General features: G+C 43.5%; 5 protein-coding genes across 9 annotated transcripts; 3 read left to right on the plus strand and 2 right to left on the minus strand.

Moving 5' to 3' along the window:
• The first annotated feature begins 523 nt into the window (after positions 1–523).
• On the plus strand, positions 524–8,242 carry LOC108055684 (uncharacterized). Of its 2 annotated transcripts, none has more exons than XM_044393093.2 (2): positions 524–744; positions 4,678–8,242. In XM_044393093.2, the coding sequence occupies exon 2, from the start codon at positions 5,251–5,253 to the stop codon at positions 6,796–6,798; it is 1,548 nt and encodes a 515-aa protein (XP_044249028.1). In that variant the 5' UTR covers positions 524–744; positions 4,678–5,250; the 3' UTR covers positions 6,799–8,242. The 2 variants fall into 2 exon arrangements, with proteins under 2 accessions (XP_044249028.1, XP_070068759.1); XM_070212658.1 differs by lacking the exon at positions 524–744 and adding an exon at positions 2,078–2,708.
• A 51-nt stretch (positions 8,243–8,293) lies between these two features.
• Tes (testin LIM domain protein) lies at positions 8,294–12,004 on the minus strand. Its single transcript, XM_017139126.3, has 4 exons — positions 11,648–12,004; positions 10,966–11,591; positions 9,980–10,898; positions 8,294–9,263 (listed from the first exon to the last, which is right to left on the minus strand). The coding sequence occupies exons 1-4, from the start codon at positions 11,940–11,942 to the stop codon at positions 8,671–8,673; spliced, it is 2,433 nt and encodes an 810-aa protein (XP_016994615.2). The 5' UTR covers positions 11,943–12,004; the 3' UTR covers positions 8,294–8,670.
• Positions 12,005–12,806: 802 nt separating this feature from the next.
• qkr54B (quaking related 54B) lies at positions 12,807–18,443 on the plus strand. Its single transcript, XM_017139160.3, is given in 9 exon segments — positions 12,807–12,908; positions 13,997–14,305; positions 14,373–14,497; positions 14,561–15,012; positions 15,486–15,587; positions 15,647–15,867; positions 15,929–16,227; positions 16,283–16,608; positions 16,845–18,443. Coding segments are annotated over 8 exon segments (1,863 nt in total). The 5' UTR covers positions 12,807–12,908; positions 13,997–14,028; the 3' UTR covers positions 16,906–18,443.
• A 559-nt stretch (positions 18,444–19,002) lies between these two features.
• insb (insensible) lies at positions 19,003–22,393 on the minus strand. Of its 3 annotated transcripts, none has more exons than XM_070213064.1 (2): positions 22,236–22,393; positions 19,003–20,286 (listed from the first exon to the last, which is right to left on the minus strand). In XM_070213064.1, exon 2 carries the CDS (start codon positions 19,704–19,706, stop codon positions 19,200–19,202), a length of 507 nt encoding a protein of 168 aa, XP_070069165.1. In that variant the 5' UTR covers positions 19,707–20,286; positions 22,236–22,393; the 3' UTR covers positions 19,003–19,199. The 3 variants fall into 3 exon arrangements, with proteins under 3 accessions (XP_070069165.1, XP_070069164.1, XP_016994508.2); XM_070213063.1 differs by having other exon boundaries at positions 19,003–20,306; XM_017139019.3 differs by having other exon boundaries at positions 22,211–22,393.
• A 764-nt stretch (positions 22,394–23,157) lies between these two features.
• Positions 23,158–26,473, plus strand: veil. 2 transcript variants are annotated; one of them, XM_070213062.1, is made up of 7 exons: positions 23,158–23,305; positions 24,020–24,262; positions 24,324–24,474; positions 24,537–24,793; positions 24,854–25,148; positions 25,367–25,664; positions 25,727–26,473. In XM_070213062.1, exons 1-7 carry the CDS (start codon positions 23,226–23,228, stop codon positions 26,287–26,289), a joined length of 1,887 nt encoding a protein of 628 aa, XP_070069163.1. In that variant the 5' UTR covers positions 23,158–23,225; the 3' UTR covers positions 26,290–26,473. The 2 variants fall into 2 exon arrangements, with proteins under 2 accessions (XP_070069163.1, XP_016994666.2); XM_017139177.3 differs by lacking the exon at positions 23,158–23,305 and adding an exon at positions 23,731–23,749.
• The last annotated feature ends 132 nt before the right edge of the window (positions 26,474–26,605 follow it).

A 26,605-nucleotide genomic window follows, 5' to 3' on the forward strand; every position in this document is an offset into this window, starting at 1 on the left:
GGCGTAAAGTTCCCTACATTTTTCATGTGACGAAATTGCCCCGGTGGTGTGGTGATTTTACCCCCCTGTGTGGCGAGATTGCCCTGTATATTGGCTTTACTTTTTAATTTTTTATAAATCACCAAGGTAATTTAAAAATTAGGGGAATGTCACATTCTAAAGCTTGGTGCTAACCGCATTCAACAATAAAAATAGAAATATGATAACGTGTCTCAAGATGGACAAAAAATAGCTTTGAAAAAATGCTGACGAAATTACCCCACTCTCCCCTACTTACGTTCGATCCACATCGATGATGGGGGAACCCCCGTCATGCAGCGGCCGATCCCAGCGCAGGTTCACCACATCCGGTTGCTGTTAATGATGTTGACTCGTTCAGTTTCGACTCGTTTTTTTAATCTTTTTCCGCTGCATTATGAATTGGCGACATTCTAGCTAGTTATAAATTTAGCTACTTCTTGCACTAGTCCATCTCTAGATCCCTTATCGATAGTTGGCAACAGTCGTGAGTGTCAACATACGAGCAGAACGGCGAGTTTTTTACCACCTCTACACCACTGAAAAATCTGAAGCGATTCGAGTGTTGGTGAAAACCGTGAAAACCCGTGGTTTTGCGTACTGCATTTAAAGAAAACCCAGCGCCCGTGGAATAGTCAATAAATTGATTGGGAAGCCAATCAGCCCCGTTTCGACCCAGTGTACGCGAGTGCAGATCCCCGATCGATCGAATCGAATCGAAAAAAGGTAATTCGAAATGGGCGTGCAGCGAAAAGCGAACGAGCAAAGAAAATGGCGTAATCACGCACTTCGAAGCCCCAAACGCTACGCAAACGGAATCCAAACCCACGAAACGAAACCCCAATCGGCTAGTCAGCAGTACTTGGGCGAAAAAAACGAGCCACAAAAAGTGAAAAAAATTAAGTAAAAAACTGTGTGCTGCAGCCATATTTGTTCCGTGAAAATGAAAACGATACACACACACACGGGCGCACTCGAGTGTATATAGCCGTCGGTGCATATATATATCTATACATATGTGCTGGGAATTAACTGAATAAAAAGAAGCACTTCGTATCGGATCGTCATCGCACCGTTGTTCGCAATTTCATTTCATTTCCAACGCGATTCTCGTTCAACGTACGTTGTACATAGCCCGTACATACGTACGTACTATGTATGTACACATGTACTTTCAATATCGACGATGGCATCACAAAAACACGACGCGCACACAGACACGCACGCACGTACCGTACATACGTGCGGACAGAGACGGGGTCTGTATGTACGTTTGTACGTGGGACTGGTTGTTGTTGTACATAACGGAGAGTTGAACACATAAGGGCTGGCTGGCTCAATATAGAAGCAAAAGCATGTGGCTGCGCTGCCAGCGTCGCTGCCTGCAGCGCGTAAGGGATTTTATTACGTCGGACGTTTCGGTCGTCGGTCGCTGGGTTCGTTTTATATTTTTGGATATTTTACACATGTCCATATGCCCGTCGATTCCCCTGCATCTGCATCCTCTCCCCACATGCATCGCACTTCGCTCTCTTTTCGCGTGCGTGTGTGTGACTCCTTGAATGCAACGTAACGGTAAACGGGCGACTGCAACGCTAACAGCGGTGGGAGGGGGACGGCACTAGACCCCCCCGCAGCGCAGGGCTCCACACTCGCGTTCACAAACTCAGTGCTTTTACCCTCACAAGTGGCCTCGCTGAAACAGGACTCAAATGTTCCAATGCAAACAAGTGAAAATCATTACAAATCGAACGAAAAATAACCCAAGTGAATCACCTTAACAACAAAGTTTCAACGTCACAAGCTTAACCAGTGCACAGAGAGAAAAATCGATGCTGAATCGATTCAATTGAATGTGTTATGGAGAAACTCTTACGTTCGACGTAGTTTTTGCTTTAGTTCTGTCAGAATTCCAATTGCAAAGGCAAATGGCTGCCATTGTGCATATAAAATACAAAGTCCAGCAGTACACAAAGCTTTTTGAAGTTTTTCGGCTGTAATTCCCAACTGGTTCTAGTGCACCCAAATCCAAAACATTTTCTTCTTGTGTATATAAACATTTCCCGAATCATGACTCAATTTCTTAAAATCTGATTAGTCAGCAAACTTAAAAGATCCCGGACCGAGTTCAGAGACTTATCAAGGGCATTTGATTAGATTGTACGAAAAAGCTGAAACTTTTAGGCCTGCCAACATTCCAAGGGCTTTGAATCGCTGGCGACCAGCACGCTTTAAGCTTGTAGCTGTAGTTTCCCCTCCAAGTACAACCAGTTTTTTTCGATTTGTTTTTGTGTTTTTTGGCCGAACGCAAGGCCAAAGTTCACACAACACCAAACAAAGGTTCTCGAACCACTCGGCTGTTTGTGTATATGCTTCTATATCTTATCACATGAGTTGGGAATTCGCAGAGCAGCAGCACTGAACTATCAATCAGTGCCCGGCGCCTATTATCTCTCCAACTTTCAAACTCACAACTTCCCTCTAATTGCGTAGAAGAATGCCGAGAGCACAATCAACTTGGGAAATGAGCGGAAAATGCTGTGCCATCTGTTCTACGCAAATCGTAGAAAGCCACCGTCACAAAGATAATTAGAAAACTTGGCAAAACAGTTGATCAAACAATCGGATTGGCGTGGTTTCCAGTTTCAATTGGCTGCTTTGTTTGGTGTCTCAAATATCCCTTGCTGCTGGTAAAGTTCCCTATTTATCCTATCAATAAATGTACTAAAGCTTGTATGTTTTTATTTACATTTTTGGATTAGGGGAAGTAACTCTTGAAGTTAAGTTATTGACCTGGCTAATCTTAGTTGTAGATGCTTTTTGAATAACATGTAAGAAAAACTAGTATTTGCAGCTTAAGAATTCGCGTTTTTGAGGTAGAAAGTCAATACAAAGAAAGCTTTAACTAGAACAGTATTTTCTTAATTTAATATAAATAGACAATCAAACGTCATTGATGAAATGCTCTATTTGTGTAAACAGCTCTAGGCTATTATTGTGATGATAATAAGATTTAGATGAGATCTTTGTTAAGGTAAGGGTGTTTTGTTTTCTAGGGACATGGGTGTATAAGATCGCCCTTTCTGGCTGAGTTCTCCAACTTTTCGTAGGCTGATTCATGCCATATTGGCTCCTGATTGGCTCGCAATCCCCTTGCATCTGGGCAAAAGCTGTTCGGCCTGGCAGCAGCGCGTCGAAGGTCTTCTCCCGTTGAACTTTCGACCCGCTGACCAGGCCCCGGAGAAACTTTTGCCCCAGCTAGTCAGCAGCAGTCAGCAGTTTCCAGGCACACAGACACATCCACATCCTCATCTCCACACAGCTGCAGCAAATTCGATCGGAAAGCGACCGAGTTTGCTGCAGCAGCCACACAAAAGTACACACAGTAGTCCTTCGGTTGACACAGCCACCCCGCGCACAAGGATACATATATACATACATTGAAACGTATGCAGGCAGCAGCAGCTTTCTTCCCTTAGACGACGAATCGAAAACTCGATTTTCATCCCCGTGGCGAGCAGAATTTAGTTTTAATTTCATTACAGCCGCCCGTTCGGTCGCAGGGAAAAAGAGTGGAAAACATGCGTATTAAAGTCGCAGTTTGTTTTGGAGTAGGGAAAACGCTGAAATGGAAAAGCTAATACCCGGGGAATGAAATTTATAGGGGCGATTAGATATAGGTGTATTACATGTTGGGATTTCTGGACGGTAGACCGGGAGTTTTGGGGGGGGGATTATGAACGGGGCATGTGCTGCGTGCGCGTGTCGCCGTAGGAATCGTCATAGCCACAGTCAGATGATAACACGTTGAATACATACACATGTCGTACTATATAGCTCATAATATCGGATAGAGCCGCAGCCTTATCGCCCCGTTGGTTCGGGAAAAACAAAAATGAAAACAACTCCAAAACGAAGTTGTAATACCCTGGGAGGAGGGTATAGTTCTAGCCTCAAAACCCTTTTTTTACACCTTTAATAACCCACTAAATATTTATCTTTAAATATTTTTGATATCTTAAAAAGATAAAATACCTTTATGAAATAATTTGCAAAACATTAAAGTAATGTCTATGTATAGAATACCCTCTGTAAGGGTATACCTACAGAAAAAACAAACGAAAATAGCAAGGGGGAATCTATTTTTGGCCTGGCAATCGCGAAACAATTCTCTGCAGGATTTGCAACACCTGCTCTCTGTTTTTGGCATCTTTATCTCGCTTCTCCTTTCCTGCTGCTGCACTTTTGACCCTCCAACCACTTGTTTCGTGTGTGTTTTCGTTCGAAAAGGAGGACACAAAACAAAGGGAAGAGATGAAGACCTGCTGGCGAAAACAGAAGACAGAAAATTGCAAATGCTGAAGATTTCCAAAATGCCAAAAACTGCACATGTGTGTGTGTTGCTGGGTGTGTGCTCCCATTTCGGTTTTATTTTTTTTTTCTTTGTAAGAGAATACTTGAAAGGCTGTCCAGAGCCAAAGAAAAAGGGACCTGAAATCCGAGCTCAACGAACATCTGTTCCGAAATGTAGTATTTGTTGATTTCACCAGCCGAAAAATTATTGAATACATGCATAGGCTGCATTGTACATATCGTATATATGTAAAAGTGTGAAACAAGACTCTTTTTTTCACATACCTGCTTTTTATTTTATTCCAGGTAAATCGACGTCGACGACAGCGGAATACCTAAGAGCCAAGCCAGCGACAGAATAAAGAAACAAGGAAACATTTGCACGCCAGCGGAGCAACTGCAGCAGAGCACCACCAGCGCAGCAGCAGCGACAAGAAAAACCACTTCAACAAAAGAGGATAACATACTGGAAGTGCTCCGCTCGCACAAATACATACAACATATAACACATAACATATACACACTGTACGTGCCCGACGGTGGGAAAGTAAACCGACATCTTTTTACGACCGCCGAGAGTTTTGCAATCAGAAGAAGTCGGAGAGCCGAGCCGTGTCGATCGGTGAGCCCTTTGATAAGCCAGAGAGAAGGGAGCAGCTCAGCTCTCTGCAGAGAAACGGAGAAAAAGAGAGGAACAGGTTGCCAACGCGCAACGAATTTGGAAATCGAGACAGCCAAAAGTGCGTGAGCCCCCGAAAAACCTTGCATTTATCTTGGGTTTCCAGCCCAAACCCATGAGCAGCTGAGCCAGCGGCAGCAGCTAAGACGGAAACCAGACTTCCAGCCTAAACACACCAGCCGACCCGAAGCCAGATCCAAATGAAAACGCTAGTGCTCAGTCCGGATGACCTGCAGAACTTCAACAAGTTCATCTATGACCCCAAGTCGGCAGCCCAGCTGGCCGCCAGTGCGGGAGCCATTGGAGCAGCGGCGGCGGCGGCAGCAGCGGTCCATGGTGGTCCCCCCGCTGGCACCACAGTTCAGCTGCTCCAAGGCGGAGTCGGTGGTTCGGTGAATCCAGGCGTAGTGCCCGTTTCCGTGCCCGTTCCCACCAGCACAGCCAACAGTGCCAACAATCTGATGGCGCTGCACTACTACCTGAAGCATCCGGGTATCCAGCAGATGCCACAGATCCCACAGCAGCAGCAGCAGCAACATCAGCAGCAGCAACACCACCAGCAGCATCATCAGCAACAGTTGCTTGCCCAGTCGCAGACGCAGCTGAAACAGCTGCAGCTGAAGCAGCCAACGATCCACCAGCACCAGCAGCACATCAGCTATCATCACCACCATCCGTACTACCAGCAGCAGGTGCAGCAGGCGGTGCCACCGCAACCGCAGCCTCTCAAGAGCCAGCCGCAGTCGCACCTGCCCGTGCACGCCCTCAATCAGAACTCGAACTTCTCGGCCGCGAGCAGCAGCACGGGCGGCACTGCCTCCAGCCATGCGCCCACCCAGCAGTCGAACGGTTCCAGCGTCTCACCCACCATTGTGTCGCGCGTGGCGGCCGTTGGGGCGCCCAGCAGCAGCAATATTGCCGCCGCGGCCAATGCCCTGCTACGCGCTTCGGCCGCCTCCACAGCTCCGAGCTCCTCCGCCTCATCGTCGTCCTCGTCCGCGTCGTCCTCGTCGTCGAGCTCCTCGTCCAGCAGCTCCTCCTCCAGCGCCAGCAGCTCAGCGGCGAACTGCGCCAAGAAGCTGAAGACGGAACCGGTGCTGTCGCAGTACAATCAAACGGAGCGGCTCAACTTCGCCAACACGTATATCGTGTGGAGCGAGGAACACTGGCGGCGGGTGATATTCCACGACGAGCGCAGGTTTAACCTGGACGGACCCGATGGCTTCTCGTACTATTTCCACGACTTGCGCAACTACGAGCGCACGCTGTCGCAGCGGCCGCGCGGCAACTCGGTGTACATTTACCTGATGGTCTGCGTGGGCGGAGCCGTGCATCTGGAGGTGTCGTCCGCCAAACAGCGACCCGAGTCCTGCATCGAGGCCATCATGCGGGAGCGGCCGAATATCGTTAGCAAACTGGGCGGCAATTCGGAGTTTGTGCTGCAGGATCACAACTGGATGTCGCACGCCCTGCCCACCGCCCAGGATCTGCTGAATTCGGAGGGCCTGAAGACCCAGAAGTGGCCCACCATCGCGCACGATCTGAACATCATGGAGAACGTGTGGGGTTGGCTCATCCGCGAGGTCTTCGACGGCGGGAGGAAGTTCTCGCGCAAGGACGACCTGATATTCCGCATCAAGGAGGCGTGGTCCCGCCTGCCGCTCGACCTGATCACCAACCTGTACAGCACGCTGCCGGAGCGGATCACGGAGCTCTACTACACGCAGGGCGTCTACACGAATTGTTGACATCGGCGTAGAGAGCAACCAGTGCGGCAGGCGGATGAGGATCGAGTTCCTGCCAAAAACCGGAGAGCAGCAGCGAGTGTGGAAGCAAATCTTTATATACAATTTAACTTAACTTTTTGTGTATAGCTTTAAGATGTGTGCAAAGGAGGAGCGGACGGGAGACCGACGGACTGAAAGCAAGAAAGACAGACTATTAGACGGACACAACGGACAGACATACGGACAAACTGACTTGGGTTATAAGTTATAACGTTTTTTAGTTATTTAAAAAATTATGAAAAACAGAAAGCAGCAGATTGCGGGCAGAACACACGTCGAGTGTTGCGCCATATCGCTTTGTAATTAGTGTTTTTATCCCGCCCTATTATTCCCATTTGCCCCTAAAAAACCACCCTCTACCCCCAAAAACCCCCTCGTAATTTGTAAGTCTTAATTTAAGTTGTCGTTTTCCTTTTTATCCCCCCCATCCCCCAACTCTATTAAGATTATACAAAAATATATTAGTTACAAACAAGTTTATTTGAACTTAAATCCCCTTTTGTTGATTGTTTTTAGTTGTGCCAGCGGTAGAAGAACAAAATTGAAATGCCAAGCGAGCAGAGGAAGAAAACAGAATAAATTGTAACTAAAGTATTATTTTAAGGCATAGTTTTTGTTGTAGCAAATTACGGAGAAAACTCACAGACACACACACACGCATGAACACTCAGAAGAAGAATCCTATCATGTAAAATTGTTTACGAAAACAGAAATTATGATTAAACTAATTATCAATGTAATTAATACATATTAAACGAGAGAGAACTAACAAAAGAGAAGAAGAGCAAAGGCAACTTAGTGTTAATGTAAGATCAAAACAACTAACCAGAGCATAGCGACCTAGAGATCGATGAAATCATGCTGAAACTCAACACTCCTTCAATCCCGAAACCCCCTCCAATCCACACAGTCCGCCCCACAGGAAATCCAGCTCAGATGGCAGCTAATTGTGAGCGACGACTCTCTGACCCAGACAAATTCTTAGTACGCCATATTATGGTTTATACGTACGCACCCAATACTTAGCAATACAATTGAACTGAACAAACTGATTTGCACTTGGCAAGATCAAGTGCAAGTGCAAGCAACTAATCTGTAGAATACTTGAGCCACTATGAAAGTATCCTTGAAATAAATGCAACTATATACATTATGCGAAACACAACACCCTCTCTCAAAAGAAATTTGGCAGTTATGTGAATGTGATTTCCATTTCCCCCCTTGTTTTCGCTTCTGCATTAACGGCTCGACCAGCAAAATCGGCAACTTTATACAATGCATATACATATACAAGCAAGAACAAGAAAAAAATCAACAAAAATGGAATTATTATGATTAATTAATAAATCGAAAAATGCAATTACCAATAAAAACTACCAGCAGATACGTAAAAAATCAAAGAAAATCAAGATTATTTTTTAATAATGGTGGGTGTAGGTAACTTTTCATTTTCAGCTTTTGTTTCGAGTAAAATCTTTATTTAAAAATTGTGCGTTTCCTGTATAGGTACATAATACTTTTCAATACGTAAATAAATATTTTTGTATATTAATATATATAAAATATTTGTAGGTATAAACTCTACTTGGTCTATTGGCACTGCAAAAGCGGTTGGAATTGTAAATATGTGAGCCTAGCTATTATTTATGATAGGGAAAGTTTCTGATTTGATTGGAATCCTAAATAGCAACTGGGCTCTCCTTTAAATGCAAGTCTATGCTAGGCACTTTGAGTCTGTGGCATCTATTGATCACTAGCTGGTTATGAAATATTGTGTGTATCATCCAAAAAACGATGATTTTTGTGTATATAAATATGTGGAATACTGTTGTCTTATTTAATCAAGCTGCGCACGCAGACTGGGCTGCAAAAGGGCATGTTCTCCTTGACGCAAAAGCGTCCGCCTATAAGCGGCTTGGAGCACTCGACTCCGGCGCAGACAAAGCAATTGGCATGCCAGTGGACATCGCCCCAGGCGACGCCCTGATCCGCGGGTCCAATTGCTATCTTGCAGCGTTGGCAGCGGACGGCAAACAAGCGGTCGTAGCACGGCAAACACAGTGGCATATTGGACTTCTCATCGGCGATATACTGCTGTCCGGCCAGCGGCTCATCGCACTGATAGCAGCAGAAGTGCTTGATGTGGAATGTCGCCTCTTCCGCTGCCGTGTACTCCTTGGTGAAGATCAGCTCATCGCAGGCGCGGCATCGTGGGATTTTCAGCCTGATGGCCAAGTCGCGACCGCAGAAAACTTGTCCCTGGTGAAAGAAGTAGACCAGGTCGGCCAGAAGTTCTCGGCAAGTGATGCACTTGAAGCAGCCGGGATGCCAGGCGATCTCCTTTCCAGCGCGATCCGCCTTAACGGCCACTTCGCCATAGGCGATTGGTTTGTTGCAGTCGGCGCACAAAATGGTGCGTTGATGGTCTGAAAGGATTGGAATTTCAACTTATTATCTCATTCACTAATTGTTTATCCAAGCTATCTATAAATAATATTTATTCTGATACTTGTGTAGGTAGCATGTTTACATGATGCAATTCAGGCGTGAAATAAATAAGATGTAGGTGTCAAAATCTACAAAGTATGCATTAACGAGGCTACCTATTCAATTAAAAGTTAAACAAGAGAGAAAGCTATAGTCGTGTTGGTGTCCCGACGATCTAATACCCGTCACTCGGCTAAAGGGAGTTCGAGGGAGATGGATATATACAATTTTTTTATTGCGTATAACTTTTTAATGAATGGTCCGATTTGAAAAATGTCTTCCACATTTCGTTAGGTATAAATATACACAACAAAATTGCATTTATACTTCTCGGAAATCTTTAAAGGTGTGGGCGCCAGACACATTAAAATCGTAAGTGGGCGTGGCACTCGGCTGAAATAAACTTGCGCTGCGTAGGAAGCCCAAGAATATGTGTGGAAAATCTCAACCTTTTAGCTTTTGTAGTTTCCGAGATCTCAGCGTTCATACGGACAGGCAGACGGACATGGCTATACCGACTCGGCTAGTGACCCTGATCAAGAATATATATACTTTATGGGGTCGGAAACGCTTCCTTCTCCCTGTTACATACTTTTGCACGAATACAATACACCCTTTTACTCTACGAGTAACGGGTATAAAAATGAGTACTAACCTTTGCCCGAAGACTCCTCCCCGTGGAGACGAAGCTGCTGGAACTGCTCCGGCATGCCAGCGCAATTTGGGTACATGTTCATGTCTTCAATCCCGGGAATGCTGGTGAACCTGCCCTGGCCAGGCAATAGATCCTCGCTGCCATAACCCGGTGTTGAGGGTTTCGAGTGGAAGCCAGAATCACTGCTGTGCGAGGTGGGCAGCTCACCGAGACTGGGTTTCGGGTAGGAAATGTCCCTGCAGCCATTGGCCATATCGGCAAAGACCTTGTCGATCTCGTCCAGCAACTGATCGTCATCGAGCAGCCAGTCGTGCACTTGTTTCAGTGGCTGCAGCAGCTGGCACTGGTCATGCGAGATGCCTTTGTCCTGCAGCGAGCGGAATAGTCGTTCGTAATACGGAGCGTTGAACACAGCGGATTGCAGCATGTTCTTATCGAGTCCCACGGACTGGAGCTGTGCCTTAATGGCCGGCGTGAGGCCTTTCAGTTCCGCCAGACTCGCAACCGGGGCGGGGATATTGGAAATAACCACCGCGGAGGGCGAACGTCCAGCGCGCGCTTCCTGCAGCGCCTGTTTGAGCGGCTCCGCTTGGAGGATCTGCGCAAAGATCGGATCACGATCGTAGTCCGTGTTGGCGGGCAGTCCGCAGTCGTAGACAATGGTGGAGACTCCGCCAAACTTGACCCGCCGCATGGGCGTATCTTGGCGCATCTGTGCTCCGAATCGGATCTGCACAGGATTTTTTAAAGGCAGCGGGGAGTTGAACGGTGTGCTCGGAGAGGATTTCATTGGTGTCCTCGGCTGCTGCGGGCAGATGGTGCTGATCTCAGCTCTGAACTGCGGATTGCTTACATACTCCTTGCGGAATTCGGCAATTGGACCAAGTTTGGGATCCCTCGAGATGTTCAGCTTCTTTTCCTAGGGTAAAGAAGGGAATTTGCATAGGTTAGAAGCAAATATTCATGGGATTTTATCTATCCTGTACCTGTAGTATTCCCAGCACCTTGTCATAGACAACGCCATGACTCACCAAGCTCTGCAGGGCGGGCTTGCTGATGCCCAGCAGCTTTTCCTTGGTCTGGGCCCGCAGAGCTCCATTTTCCTCAAAGTGAGCCGTAGATTCGGACAAAGGCTCGGAAAAGGCCACAAAGAGCTTCGGTTGGGCACTGGCCGGACTTGAAAGAGCCTGGGCCACCTTAGGATTACCCAGCAGTTCGTTTAGCGTGTCATCGGCCACTGGCGAGAGACCCAGAGATTGCCAAGCCATCGAAACCGGGACGGGAACGTGCTCCACTTGGGCATGATTGAGACGATCGCCCAGGCGCACCACCACGCCCTGGCCGACGCACTGCTCCCTCAGCTTCTGGACATACTGCTGCAGCTGGAGGGCCTCCGTTTCCGTGAGTCCATCGCACAAAGCGGCATCCAAATCGTGCGGCGGTACTTGCAGCTCCAACTGAAGTTTTCGCTTGAGAGCGGCATCACTTCCGGCCACGGGTATTTGGGCAGTGCCCAGCTTCTCCATGTAATCGGTGACCACATCGGGCGCAGCATTCGGTGGCACCCACTCCAGTTGCACCGGCTGACTGGCCAGCGCCTTGATTTTAATATCTGCAATGGGGGAGAATCTTGTAGTATTTCGTGGTTACTTATTTGGTGCCACTTACATGCTGGCTTGGCCCTGATCTGTCCCAGAATCTCGAACTGTGCCCAGCCGGTGGCGTCATCGTCGTCCGGACAAACGTGCTGGTTCTTCGGGCACTTGCAGTTGCGGCACACCTTCCGCCAGAAGTGCAGGTCCAGGCCAGGACACTTGTCCTTGCACTCGGCGCAGGGAGCTCCGGCGCCTGCTTCGTGACCGAGCTTGGAGCGCTTCAGCTGCTCCCGACGGCTCTCCAGCTTGGATAGCCATTCCGGCGCCTTCGGCGTCTCCACGCAAGAGTTTGGACTCGCGGCGGACATCCTTTGTTTTGTGCTCTGTTTGTTGTTTTCTAGGACGGCAAATAATAGTTGCCAAATATACCAAAAAATATACCAAACATGTATCGATATGGGCAGCACATATCGATATGTGGATTTCTTATTGGATTTTATAAAATATAAAAATAGGGGGATTCCCTAAACTGTTGAATTGTTGAATTTTGGTCAGCTGTGAATCAGCTGTTTCATACAAAGTCAACTTTCAGAAATTTCAGCAATTCATCAGCCTCGGGGCTGATGAAAATTTTGTTGAATTGCTGAAAAGCCAGAGTTGTCACCTTTTTTAAAAAGTCGTGGCAACTCTGTAACATTTTAGTATCACCAGTACGCATTATTTATTTTAAAATCAACTTAGAAAGCATATTTGTGGTTCTTTTTACCTTGGTAAGACTTTTAGACAGTAACTAGCAATAATTAATCAAATTTTACATGCTTTAAGTTCCGTGAAATTTTTCAACAAATAACAGCTGTTTGAAAATTCAACAGGAACCATTTTGGGTCGTTCCCTTAATTGCTGAAATTTTTTGTTGAATTTTCAACAATTCAGCAATTCAACAGTTTAGGGAATCCCCCTTATATGAATTAACATCTGTCATCTATTATCTAAACTGATTTACTTCCCGCCAAACTGATTGAAATTTTCGATCAACGCGTATCTCTGAGCTTTCGAGGCACGGTCACACTATCGATACTATCGCAAAGCTTTATAATAATACGAATTCGGTAATAACAATTTTAATAACCCATTAAAATATGTATAAAATTGAGGAAATTATTTAAAAATGCAATATTTAAATAATCGGGAAAGCTTGCTTGCAAACATCGATTTTATCGATAGCGTCATCGATAGTCTGCCAGCTCTAACTGTATTGTTTTTTCGCGAATTCAATTGCAGTTTTTTCGCAAACTTTTAAATTGAAAGCAATAATTGAAAGGGCCAATTAATAGGTAATTAACGGTGGCCCATTTAGTGCGCACCTAAATAGTGTTTGTGTGGTGAAAAGCCCAGGGAAAATCCCTTGCAACCAAGCATTAGAAGCAACAGAAAACGCTCGATGCAATTTGCAAATACAGACAAAAAAATAGGTGAAAAACTGCGTCCCACTGAAAAGTGAAAGTGCAGCGTGGGTCGTGGGGACGCGGGCGGGGGAACAACAGTTGGACACCCAGGAGGCACAGTGGAAAATGCCCAGACCCAGGGCTATTTTTGTGATTCCAGAATCCCAAAGGATATCCAACGTTTTTACCGGTTCTGTTTACTCGAAGCTTTTGTGTGTGAGCTACGGCAACAATTTGATTTTCGCTCAATTTCGCACGGTGGTTGTTTTTGCCCAATGACTGTGACTGTATGTGAGTGAGTGTGTGTGGCGCGAGAATGTATTGGTGAAAGCGTTGTTGAGGCGCCTAATTGATTTTGATAAATAATTACAATAAAATATTGTAATTTAAGGGCTTAAGTCTCACTTGCATATTAAACACCCTGAAAAATTCCCACTGTGCAGTAGGAAAATAATCTAGTTTATCCCACAGTAATTTACAATAACCTTATAGACAACTATGAATCTACGGTTTTCCTATTGTTCCTATAATACATACATATACATATGTATAAAAGTGCATACATATTCGAAAATAACATCGAACAAAGTGTTAAAACAAAAATATAAAAAATTATAAAAAAAAATGTGCCATAATAACCATCATAACCTGAGTTTAACTTAACTTTTACGATATTTTAAAGATATAAGCCATCATTAATTGAGTTTCAAGCTTTAATTTTCATAATATTATTATATGTACAATGTACATATGGAATTAAAAAGCTTCCTTAAAACACAGAAATGGTTTTTTTCTATGGATCTTTATAAAGTTATGAGTTTTAACCTAAGAACATAAATAAGATCACTTTTTATAATATCTTTAACTTATCACACAATACAGTTCTGTTCTAAATGTAGTATTCCTTTAATAAATGAAATGTAAATAGGTATATTATTTTATTAATAATATTATTATTATTATAAACCCCCTTGCAGACCGCAGCTCCGGGGACACGGGCAAGAAAATCATGACCGAGAAGTACGACGGCAACGGTGACTTTTCCGCCTTTAACGACGATGACAACGACTTTGGCGGCAAGCCTCGCAAATCCGGTGGTTCCATTGGAGCTCCAGGTGGCGCCCACAACGGCGACAGTTCCGGCCACGATCACGGTCATCATGGCGGAGATCCCGGCGGCAGTGTCCAGATAAACGAGAAGGCCAATGAGTACATACGCGACTGTATGGCGGAGCGAAATCGCATGGACAGAAAGTTTCCCATTGCCGAGAAGCTGCTGGAGGGCGGTAAGTAGAGTCTTTCTGATTTCCAAGCTATCCAGAATCTAAAAAATATATCCTGTTGCCATTTTAGAGATCGAAAAAGTACAGACCACCGGAAGGATACCTTCCCGAGAGCAAAAATACGCGGATATCTATAGAGAGAAGCCGCTGCGCATCTCACAACGTGTGTTGGTTCCCATTAGAGAACATCCTAAGGTGAATTGAAGTCTAACTTTTATTATTATCTTATTTTATTAAATGTAAACCCCTATTTTCCAGTTCAACTTCGTGGGCAAACTGCTGGGACCCAAGGGCAACTCCCTGCGACGCCTGCAGGAGGAGACGCTCTGCAAGATGACCGTCCTGGGCCGCAACTCCATGCGCGACCGCGTCAAGGAGGAGGAGCTGCGCAGCTCCAAGGACCCCAAGTACGCTCACCTCAACAGCGACCTGCACGTGGAGATATCCACAATAGCGCCGCCCGCCGAAGCCTATGCCCGAATTGCCTACGCCATGGCCGAGCTGAGGAAGTACCTCATCCCCGACAGCAACGACATCATCCGGCAGGAGCAGCTGCGCGAGCTGATGGACAGCACTAGCCTGAATGACAACGACAATGCCAAGAGCGGCTACAAGAAGACGCCGCACATGCAGGGCGGTAACAATGCCATGGGTGGCGGCACTATTAACGCCATTGGAGGGGCCAAGAACACACAGCATCATAATTATAGGTGAGTATTTGTACTAGAGCCCTGCGTGAATCATTCAATTTTTGTTTTATCATAGTATGCCATGAAATTTCAAATTTGTTTAATTCAATTCTATGTGGAATAAATTAAATGTTTTTCTAATTCGTTTCGAATTGAATGAATAATTTTTTTAAATATGCCAGTTTTTTTTGTGCTTTCTTTTGAAAAAAAAAGTGGAACATTTTTAGCAAATTAATGTTTACTGCATAGTAAATAAAATTCAGGCAATTTAATCACAAACTTATGGCGCTTTCTTCTTCAAAAGAAATTGTCGTTTGAATTATTTCGGAATTCATGCCATTCATTCATTCAATTTTATTAAACTCAAAATTCGAATTAATTCATTCATATAAAACAATAAATTCAAAATAATTCATTGAATCCATTCATGCAGGGCTCTAATTTGTACTCCTCTGTGATTATTTTTACTTATTACTCTTCTCTAACCATTTCAGAAGCTCGCAGCAGTCCAACTTTAGCAAAAATGTGCTTGCTCCCAAGCAGAAAGTGATGTCCATATTGGAAAAGGCCAGGACTGCCATGGATGAGACGTATGGGTATGGTTCTTCAGCAAGATTTTGTAGACTTCAATCTTAATAAGTATTTCCTTTTGCAGTCGCGGCTATGACGACGGCATTGGCTATGATCCGCACCAATCGTACGATGGCTACTCCTACGGCAGTCATGGCCATGGACCCCATGGACCGCCGGCCAACATCCTGGGCGGTGTGGGCGGCATCAGCGGTGGCGGAGGGCGTGGTGGACACTACGAAAGCTCTGACTACGAGCCGGATTATGGCAGACGAGAGTACTACCAGCATTCGCCCGGCTATTCAGGTGGGTTAGGAATATTATTTAGTATAATAAAAGTAGTGATGCATTTTGAATATATTTTCAGCTGGCGGCGGCGGAGGTGGAGGCCTCGGCACCGGTGGAGGCTCTCAATCGAATGCCATCGGCGGCTCTGGTCTCAGTTCGAACCACAATCGCAGCCATGTTAACAGGTGAAATTTGCTGGATCCCAGCAGTGCCAGCGGAGGTCGAGCCAACAATCCAGCGGCAAGCACCCAAAATCTGACCATGAAATCCCAACCCAATAGCAACAACAACTTTTTGCCCAATCACGGAGCAAGTGAGTGCCACAACGGCAAGAGCATAAATCCCAACTACTACTACAATTCCAATGGCAGTTCCAAGGTGAGTGATAAACAGGCTGTCCATTATCATCGTGATAATCGCAACTATCTTCCAGCTAAATCAGCAACAACTTCAGCAATCGCAACCAAATCTCCCACCGCAGCAGCTATCAGCCCACAACAACAACAACAGTAACAGCAGTAACAATAACTCCAGCAACAACAATAATTGCAATAGCAACTTTCACCCAATGGGTGAGAAAAGCCAACAAACCAACGACGTTTCATTTCTATCCTCCTATCGACTTGGCCCAATGGATGGCCAAAAGAGTGCCAACAGCAACAGCAGCAACAACATCAACAATCACACATTAGGCAGTAAAGTCCACAACAACAACACCACCACAACAACCGCTTCAGTGCCCAATATGCTATTAGTAAGGTATTGAAATGCGACAGAGAACTCCTTCGTCCTTGCACACAACCTACAACCTACAATCCACAATCCACACCAAATCAATGTCTTTGGACAATGCAAATGAATACTCGGTCTTTTCGCTTGCTTTTTGCCTATACCTCTCCGCTTTTTTGATCCAAAGTTCCCGTATTGATTTGCATTGCTCCAGAAACCCCAAGACAAGAACATCTCTCTAAATCCAAATTAACATTCTCTTACAGACCTGCTAATCCTTCGCTTCATATTGGCACATTTCCGTTCTTGCCCGTGCAGTTTTTCTGAACCCAACAGATACATCAACAACAACATCTACAACAACCAGAACAAGCAAATCGAAAACCACATCAACATCACAGAAACCCTGTACACTTGAGTTCATAAGATTAGAGGAAGGCGTGGGAGGAGTATTTACAAAATGGACAAAATGAACTTTACGATATATACCACATACAAAAAGAAACATATACATAACAAATATATTTATACATATATTTTTGCGTGCAAGGATTGACGTTTAGTGAAGACGAGTCTGGATCAACAAATCGAAACCTTACTTTCGCGTTGGCTAAGAGCGGTTTTTTATCTCTATTTACAAAACCATCTTTAAGATATTCAAAGAGCCTGAACGACTAGTGGGAGCTGTAATCGGTAGAGAGGAAGGAATCAGTAGTTAAGCACACGGCTCAGCTCAAAGTTGAGCTGGGATAGTCTGGCAAAAGGCGCGAGCGAATCCAATTGATACAGCAAGACAAAGCTATGTATAGGGACAGCAGTCGAGACAAAATCTATGAGATTAATTAACTTAATAGAATATATATATATAATAATTAATACAGAGGGCACATTTAAACCATAATTTTATTTATATATGCATATATTTAACAAATCTAACGATACAGATAAAGAATATATATATACACTTACAAATTCTAATATTTACATAATTAACAGAGATCGACTAACCCCATGTTGACACGAAAAGTAACGGATTAACCTTAACGAAAATTATCTAATACTCGAGCATTCAGAATAAATATATCGAATACTAAAGATCTACAACTAACTAACGAAATACAACAAATATATACAAGTTTATTGTGAATCCAGGTCCATAAGTGGATAGTGCTGCAAATGATTACTTTATTAAAACACCAGATACGAAAACAATAACAGATTGAAGAGTAAAGAGAATACTTAAATGCAAGCGTAAGAATAACAAATACTCGATTTACTTATACACAAAGATACAAAAAGTTATAACTAAAGCGACAAGCGTAACTCAAAGTAAAATTAACGTAATAACAATGTAATTCAATGTACTTAACACACTTAACCCATGACGCCGGACGAGGCATTCAACGGGGGTTTACTCACTATTCGTTTCCCCAATTGTTCAACAATGAGTCGTCTGCCTTGTCCAGTTGTCTCCACTAATCATATACTAAACCAAACTAACAAAGGTAAACTAAATATATAACTCTGTAATCGACAATTTGATCAGTTGCCAAGCTCAATATATTTCGTTTTCGGTTTACATTACATAAATTAGTTTCTAAATTAAAGAGAATTCTCTGTAGAGCTTAAGTAGAACCAAGAAAGTGTGCCAAATGTATGAAGGAAGGGTGATTCGACCCCTTCCAGGTCTGAAATTACCAATTGAAATGCCAATTTATAGATATTATCATTTCTTATATACGTATTACGTAACCCTACTTATTTGATCCTTTCGAGCGAATCAATTTGACTCAACTAACGCAATGGAATAAACATAAACATCTACTCGAATAAGAATAAACGATATCTTGTCCAAAAACCATTTACTTACAACCATGTGAAACGTTAAATTGTTGAAAACAATTAAAATCTAGTTTTAAAGGAATATCAGTAATACAGATAATACAAAGGAATTACAACCATTTATTACAAATAATTATTGTTGTTACGAATTATACAGATAACTAATATGAAATTATAACAAATGCTACTTTAGGGCCGTTCGTCGTAGCCCCCAGATAATTTATGATAACAAGTTAATGAAATAACCGAAACAACAAAAACACCCCCGCCCTAACAACAATAAGAATATATACACTTATATTATATACCTACAACCAATGGATTAAAAGAAATAATATATTGCGATTGAGTTATTCTCATTAATTATTATATGTAAAATCAAATAACACAAGTAATAAATAAATGAATAAATAAATATATTTAAAATGTATCAAAAATCGAAGAAAATAGAGGTGTTTTTATAGGGTGGATTCATGATATGTGATATTTTATAATAAGAATTGGGAAAGTAGCAGACCAACCAGAAGAAAAGACTTCGTTATTTGCATGATTTATTTGTAAATTTATTTGTTATTTCGTTGTTTCCTATGATTTTTATATTGCTTGACAATAATTGACTAGAGTAAACAGCTTAGGATTACGCAGACTCCTGGGTTGCACAATATCCACCCCTGAAAAGGGGCTCAACCCTAGGATCTCTCTCTCTCGTTTTACTTGCAATGAGATCGCAGCAAAGTGACTAGAATGGCTAGATGGGCTCCTGCCCTCCAGTTTGTCTGTTAGGCCTGCAGCAGACCATCGCTTTGGCCGACCAATTTCCCGAGGAGAGTCTGGTAGAGTGGCGACTCCGTGGGTATTCCCTCGCTCTGGAGGAAGAGCAGCGTTTCCCTGGCGCACATGGCGAAGCCCAGTGCCTCCGCCTGAGTCCTTTGGGCCGGGGTGGGTGGTGCAAACTGGGCGGCCACCTCGGCATCATCGGCATCCTCCTCCTCTTCAGGTTCTCCAGCCTCATAGGAAGGATGCTCTCGTTCATCTAGATCGTGTTCAAAGGCATCCAGTTCTGCTTGCAGCTCCATTATCTTTTGCAGGGCTTCCAGAAGAATTCGATTGGGGGCTTCTGGGGCGGCTGGCTCTTCCGCCGGTGGAGTAAGAGGACGATGACGTTTCTCCGGAGCTGGAACTGCTTCATCCTGCTCCTGCGGCTGCTGGACATGATGCTCCTGCGCCTGCTGCTGCTGCTCCTCCTGGCTGGCTCGCTTGCGCTTCATGATCAGTTTGCCCGACATGGTTCAAGGTTCAAGATCTCCTGCAATCCTCTGGCTTCCAAAAAAATATCCAACTCTGCGCGACACAACCTTCGTTCACCTGGCGATCGCCACGACTGAGCTGCGGCCAACTGCAGCACCAGGGCGACCAACTGGCAACTCCAACCCCAAAAACTGTGGCAGGAACCAGAGATAGTGGCATTAGGGGATGTGCCGCCGCGCCAAGGAAATTAAAAACAACAATCCAACAGGGGCAGGCAGGGGACAAAAAAAATTGTTGCAGCTGTTTGAGTTGCGGCAGCTGAAGCGGGAGGGCAACAGGATACTACAGGCTGAAAAGGCAGCAGCAGGATATTGCAACCCTCAGCTGGCGCTGCCTTTGGCTCTGGCTCTCTCTCCTCCGGCTGCTGCAGCCGCACTTCGAATATCCTATCCTTATCCTGCCTTCCTCCCTTCCGTCCGTCCGTCTGGCACCCCATCCCCCTGGATCTCAAGCGCGCCCCTGCTCGTCCTTTCCGCCCTTGCAGTGGTTGTTGTTGTATTTTTCGTGGCTGTTACCCTTCGGTGCGGCATATCCGTTAGCTAAGTTACCTGCCTTATCCTGGCATTCAAAAGGGGTGGCTTTAAAAAATGAATTTAAATTAAATTAACCCTTCGACTTTATGTCGAACTTATCCTTAACAATTAAAAAAAAATAACTCAACTTAAATTTAAATTTAAATTTTAAATTTAAATTTATTTAAAAAATATTGAATTTTATTATTATCTTTAAATTACCTACTTTTAATATAATTTGTAATAACTCTCTTTCCCTATTTAAAATTCTTAAGCTACGAGTTTAACACTAATATTTAAAGATTTGGTTTTTATTTAAGAATAAACATATTCTTGATAATTGGTATTTAATTACTATCACTAGAAATACAATATTGTTACTGTTTAATCGTAAAAAAACATCTGGTCTCTAAAACAAGTCAATTTAAAATGTGTTAATCACTGGATCTGGTTTAAGCGAACAATGACCGATATAATTGCTTAAGTTGCTTTTCCTAAGAAACGTGTGCTGCTGACGCATTTATAAAATAAGTGATTCGCTCCACTATCTAGGAGGTATTTAATTAATATTGGTTTCCTGGTTATTAATAGTGATGAATTTATACATTTAATTAAGAAGTTTTTGAGGTGGTTCATCATTTGTCACCTTTGTGACAATTAATTTGTTATGTGTTCTGAAATCTTTATAATATTTATGTTTATTGGTAAATGTTTGGAAGCCTTTTTTCTTAAAATATTGAGGTGTAGTAAAAAAAACCCATAATTTTCGAAAGATTTCTTCTTCAAACTGTGTGCAGGGGATTTCCAAGTCTGGTACGACCTACAACTATAAACATTTGCAGCTGGCACGCTTCACATCTCTTCGATCGGCGCTTCCCCTGCGAGTTAGTTTGACCTGCCATTGCAATGATAAGTGCACACCTATAAGCACTGAGAGAAATTTTCGGGTTTTTCCTTTAGGGAATTACGTTGTCATGGGAATTTTCGTCGGCTAAAAAATATTTAAGTATGAATGAAATCAAGTTTACTTCTGTTGGCATGGAGAACCAAAGCTTATCGGTGTTATTACAGGTTGTAAACCGAGTAAAGTGGAATAAATTCAATCGATAATGCTTAAGAGGTGCCAGAAAATGTTCTTATGGTAAGTGGCTAGTTCCCCTATTTTACATAATCCTGATAACAATTTAACCATATTTTTTTGAGGGAGGAGAAGTTCGAAATCTTCCAAACTAAAGTGACGTAATAAACAGACAATGCCTTCCCTCAACCCACTGACTTATTGATAGCAATCAATTTATATTTATGGTCAAGGAAATTGAGCATTATTAGATTGATTTGGGGCTCCGAATTTGACACTATCTTAGCGTATTGCTGTTAATGAATTTTGGAAGGTATTTAAGTAATCACGCCTCCGATGCCTGTGAACTTTTGATATGTCAGATTGAATATTTGCATTATATCTCCCAACGACTCAACAAATACTGTGTACATTATGTGCCTGATAAGCAATGTATGGTAAAGGGCGTATCATAATTGAATCATATATTATTTTTATCTGGCTATTATCGCACACTTGACATTGTGTAATATTGCGTGTTGTTTTGCCCCTCATTTCAGAGCCTCAACTTTTTGCCGAAGCATCCACTATTTATTTTCGAACCAACTCAATTGCTGTTGTATCTTGTATCTTTGGGATATATTTAGGCGACAACGCGAGCAGGAAAGTTGTACCTTTCGTCTGAAGTATTGGCCCCCGAGACTACAGACAGTAAATACATCATCCACAGCCGCAGCTGTTGTACTGTGTATATAGCGGCTATTATATATGATTGAACAGTTTGAAAAGCACGCGACAAGTGGCAGCAGATAATTGGGGGTGTATTGTATACCGGCTATACAAGCGATCCCCACCACAATTGTGATCTTTTCATTTGGCTAAACATTCGCATGGAACTGGAAAAGTGATTTACCCGAAGCGAGGCAAATAAATCTTACGAATATTATCTATCCCTTCTCCTTCTTTTTTGGTGGCCATAAATCAGTGAAACAAGCAGGCCTCATTGTTATCAATGGAATTTCGACTCAAGTTCGCAGAAGACACTTGTTTGGAATTTTCGAGAATGAATAACAAAGATCGGGTTGCTTGGCACAGGCAGAAATTCTAGCTGAGCCAATAAACTTGCACAGTATAACCTCTAGGTAGTGAACAATCTATATTTACAAGACCTTACAATTTACTATCCAGTGAAAGTGAAACCATTTTTAGACCATTAAAGGATCTTTAAATGTCCATTAGTGCATTAATTCTATACAGAGTTATATTTGCACTTATGATATAATTTCGAAAATATAAGTTCCTCTTTTATTGTTATCCAAAAAGCATCGTGTAAGTTTTAAGGTCGTAGTTTCTTCAAAAAATCGATATGAAACGTAGGTCGATTTTAAATTATTTAAGATCTGGTCGAAAATATTATTTCATGTAAAAACGATATGAGTTTTGCATGCCCTGCATTTTACATGGCCATATCGATTTTACGGTATTTTACGGTGTGTGGTTAATTAATATTTGTATATAGCAAAAACTGCTGTGGAATATTAAAGTTTTCTACGTTCGCTGTACCGAGAGTCCACTGTATATATTTTTTAGCACAATTCCTATTTCGGCGTGGGAATGTCGCGTTGTGTTTGGGCAACTGTTTTACTCTATGTACCTGCCTCTGTCTGGGTGACAATGAGTCAGGTAGATATAGCCAATTCACCATTATCTGATCTATAACTGGCGATTATTGCGCGATAAGTCTGCTTCTGATGGCTCCCAAAAAAAAGGGGGAATATACAAATGCAAAAAGAGCATCAGCCATCCGCAAAGTGACGTTCTCGGCCAAATTAACCCGCTCTGAGCCGCCGACGCAACAATACGAGGCCTTATCGTAATCAGTCCGCGAGTCAGTAAATTTCGGTTTACTGTTTTAGGTATTCGGCTTTATGTTTTCGGCTATAACGGTTCTCGGACTCTCAGCCCATTTGGTGGGTCAGTTTGCCCGCGGACCGTGCGACGAGTGCATGTAAGTAGCGATCGGTGGCTTGGTAATTCGTTATTTTCGAGAGTCCGATTCGATCGATTGTTAGGTCTCAAAGTAGCAGAGTTTTTTCTCTGTCTCGGTCAGGGTTTTCAACTCGAGAAAGCTTTTCGGGCCCAACGGCCCTGAGCAGCTTAAACTCCGAGCTCGTTTCCGAGTTCAATTGGAACTCGAAACCAGTTAACCAAGTGAAGTGGCCAGCTATGGCAGAAGTCGGTGAAACGAAATTAGACGATCTGAATGGGCTGGGGATTTGTGTGTTTTCGCACACGCAGAGTGATAAGCGGCGATTAGATTTAAAGCACCCAATAAACTAACAAATGACGGGAATTGCGATTTCTAACTGCTCGTGATTGATAAATATTTGCCTCTCAGTAGTGGATGATAAGGGTCGCAAAAGGACCTTCAACAGCTAAAGCGGAAAATCAGGTTTATAGCTATCAAAGTGTTTACGAAATATACAAAAAAACTACTAAATTATATTTAATATTTATTAGTTATACGGTTTATTACTTCGTCATAAAAACTTCACAATTGTCTACCGTAAACAAATATGGAAATATTTTTAGCCCACTTAATAAACAAACAGGTTTCTATAAATAAATCAGTGTTTATTATGACTTTGGCATTAATTAGCCACCCACATCTCATCTCCAGGTCTGTGATAACTTATCAGTGATAATGTTCTTTTTTTTCTAGCCCCAAAATGATGTCTGGACGTAGTCTCTTTATCGGATCATGCTGCCTTCTGGCGCTACTCATCCATCCAGTTCAGCCCAATCCCATTGTTCCCCGGGCGGATGTGGCCACCGAGTTTATCATACTCCATAATAATGATATGCATGCCCGATTCGAACAGACGAGTATTACGAGTGGTACCTGTTCGAAGGAGGATGCGAATACGAATCAGTGCTACGGAGGATTCGCCAGGGTGGCCTATGAGTAAGTTTCGTCTATAAGTTGATAGAACTCTTAATATATTTAATCTCTAAATTTAAATTAGGGTTCGCAAGTATCGCAAGGAAGCGCAGGAAGGTGGAACTCCTGTGTTCTATCTCAATGCAGGCGACACCTATACCGGAACTGCTTGGTTTACCGTCTACAAGGACAAGATCGCCAGTGCTTTCCTCAACAAGCTATCCCCAGATGCTATTGTAAGTATGCAGTTACTGATATATATACCTATAATATAATAGTTTTTCTCAAACATCTATAGTCTCTGGGCAACCACGAGTTCGATCAGAATGTCGAGGGTCTGGTGCCCTTCCTCAATGCCGTTGAGTTCCCCGTTCTCGCCTGTAATCTGAACCTCACCGATGTTCCCGAAATGGCGGCTGCCAAGCAGCTAGCCAACTCCACGATCTTGGAAACAAATGGGGTGAAGATTGGCGTGATTGGTTACCTAACACCCGATACCAAAGTGCTCGCCTTCCGGAACAAGGTGGAATACGAGGAGGAGATCGTGTCGATCAAGTGAGTATAGCTGAAGAAGTGGCTGAGGAACTGGGATTCTATTAATGTAATATCACCCAGTGCGGAGGCCGAGAGACTAAAAGCCCAGGGCATCAATATCATCATCGCCTTGGGTCATTCGGGCTACCTAAAGGACCAGGAAATAGCCAAGAACTGTCCGGAGGTGGACATCGTCATCGGTGGTCACTCTCACACTTTTCTGGATGCCAGTCAGCCGGTGGCCGATCCCACTGACTCGGATCCCGAGGCCGTTCGAGGTCCCTATCCCACCACAGTGGTGCAGGCGAGCGGCAAAAAGGTTCCAGTGGTGCAGGCCTATGCCTACACAAAGTATCTGGGAAAGATCCATGTTCAGGTGATTATTTTGTATAAAAAAAGAAAATAGAAAATGGTATAGTTGTTAAAACTATAATATTATCTCTCTTTTATAACGGTCGACATCTTTTCTTCTTAGTAGTTTGGAACCCATTAGTTTAAAAATCTCTCATTAATTTACAGAATTTTATACCCCATTGTGGTTAGTGGTTCTTTTTTATAAATCTCTCATAAATAATAAAATTTTAATTTTCCCAGTTTGATGCCGCGGGCAATCTGATTGAGTTCGACGGAGCTCCCATTCTGCTGAACGCCTCTGTGGACCAGGAGCAGGATCTTCTCGATTTGCTGGAGACATATCGCCCCCAACTGGAGGAGCTGGAGAACACGATCCTGGGCTATACCAAGGTGTTCCTCGAGGGTGGCAATATCTGCCGGATGAGGGAGTGCAATCTGGGCAACTTGGTGACCGATGCCATGATCTATTCCCGCGTGATGGAGAACAAGGGTGGAGAATTCTGGACAGATGCACCAATTGCCTTTATGCAGGGAGGAGGTGGGTTCGATCAGTAATAAGTTGGGAGTTAAAATCTAGATATTAACTTGAAATTCTTTTAGGGATTCGCGCCTCCGTGGATAAGCAGTCGGATGGAGCCATCAATGGGGCCACTCTGCTGACTGTTCTGCCCTTCGAGAATAACCTCTATATAACTAGGATCCTGGGCAAGACCCTTCTCGCAGCCTTGGAGCATTCGGCTGCTGTAAGGCTGCTGGACTCGAATGGTGGATTCCTGCAGATGTCCGGTTTGCGTTGCGAGTACAACTACAACAATGAGGCGGGGAAACGGGTGGTCTTCGCCCAGGCTCTGTGCTCCAACTGCTCGGTTCCCACCTACAAGAGCATCAATGAGACGGAGTTCTACAAGGTGATCGTGCCGCAGTTCCTGCTCGAGGGAGGCGATGGCTACGATCTCATCGAGGAGTCGGATCCCTTCAGTGAGAGCCTTCAGCGGAACGATCTGAATGCCACCATGGAGTACCTGAAGCAGCGCCATTTCGTCTATCCCGAGATCGAGGAGCGGATCGTGATCCACGAGAAGACCGATACCGGTTCGGCTTCCGGTATTGTGGCTTCCGTAACGTTGCTGCTGCTCTCTTCCCTGCTAACTAGATTCTTCTAGTGGGCTTAGGGTATAATATCCTTTTCATTTCGCAACCTTATTGAATTTTCCCCCATGTAACTAGTTCATATGTGTATTTGTTGACCTCATATTGCAAGAATAACTGCGCACAAATCTTAAACCAAATAGCTAATAAATGTTGTGACAAGTGAAGTTCCCTTCATTTTCTTTATTTAAAAATTTATTTATGACTTTTTACTTCAAAAATTATAGCTGATGGCTTTTTTAATTAATTAATTAATTAATAAACCATTTACCACACATCAATAAGAAATAATAAAACCGCGAATTCTTCAGAGCAGGAGAAATCTTGGCT

Source organism: Drosophila takahashii, chromosome 2R (assembly GCF_030179915.1).
Source record: "Drosophila takahashii strain IR98-3 E-12201 chromosome 2R, DtakHiC1v2, whole genome shotgun sequence".
NCBI lineage: Eukaryota > Metazoa > Arthropoda > Insecta > Diptera > Drosophilidae > Drosophila > Drosophila takahashii.

Excerpts from the sequence above, each read along its gene's own strand:
- veil (XM_070213062.1), top strand. The coding sequence starts at position 23,226 with ATGTTTTCGGCTATAACGGTTCTCGGACTCTCAGCCCATTTGGTGGGT. Across the intron at positions 23,306-24,019 it reads GGACCGTGCGACGAGTGCAT|CCCCAAAATGATGTCTGGAC; the intron begins GTAAGTAGCGAT and ends TTTTTTTTCTAG. Across the intron at positions 24,263-24,323 it reads TTCGCCAGGGTGGCCTATGA|GGTTCGCAAGTATCGCAAGG; the intron begins GTAAGTTTCGTC and ends AATTTAAATTAG.
- insb (XM_070213064.1), bottom strand. The coding sequence starts at position 19,706 with ATGTCGGGCAAACTGATCATGAAGCGCAAGCGAGCCAGCCAGGAGGAG.
- LOC108055684 (XM_044393093.2), top strand. The coding sequence starts at position 5,251 with ATGAAAACGCTAGTGCTCAGTCCGGATGACCTGCAGAACTTCAACAAG.
- Tes (XM_017139126.3), bottom strand. The coding sequence starts at position 11,942 with ATGTCCGCCGCGAGTCCAAACTCTTGCGTGGAGACGCCGAAGGCGCCG. Across the intron at positions 11,592-11,647 it reads GATCAGGGCCAAGCCAGCAT|ATATTAAAATCAAGGCGCTG; the intron begins GTAAGTGGCACC and ends CCCCCATTGCAG. Across the intron at positions 9,264-9,979 it reads GGAGGAGTCTTCGGGCAAAG|ACCATCAACGCACCATTTTG; the intron begins GTTAGTACTCAT and ends CAATCCTTTCAG.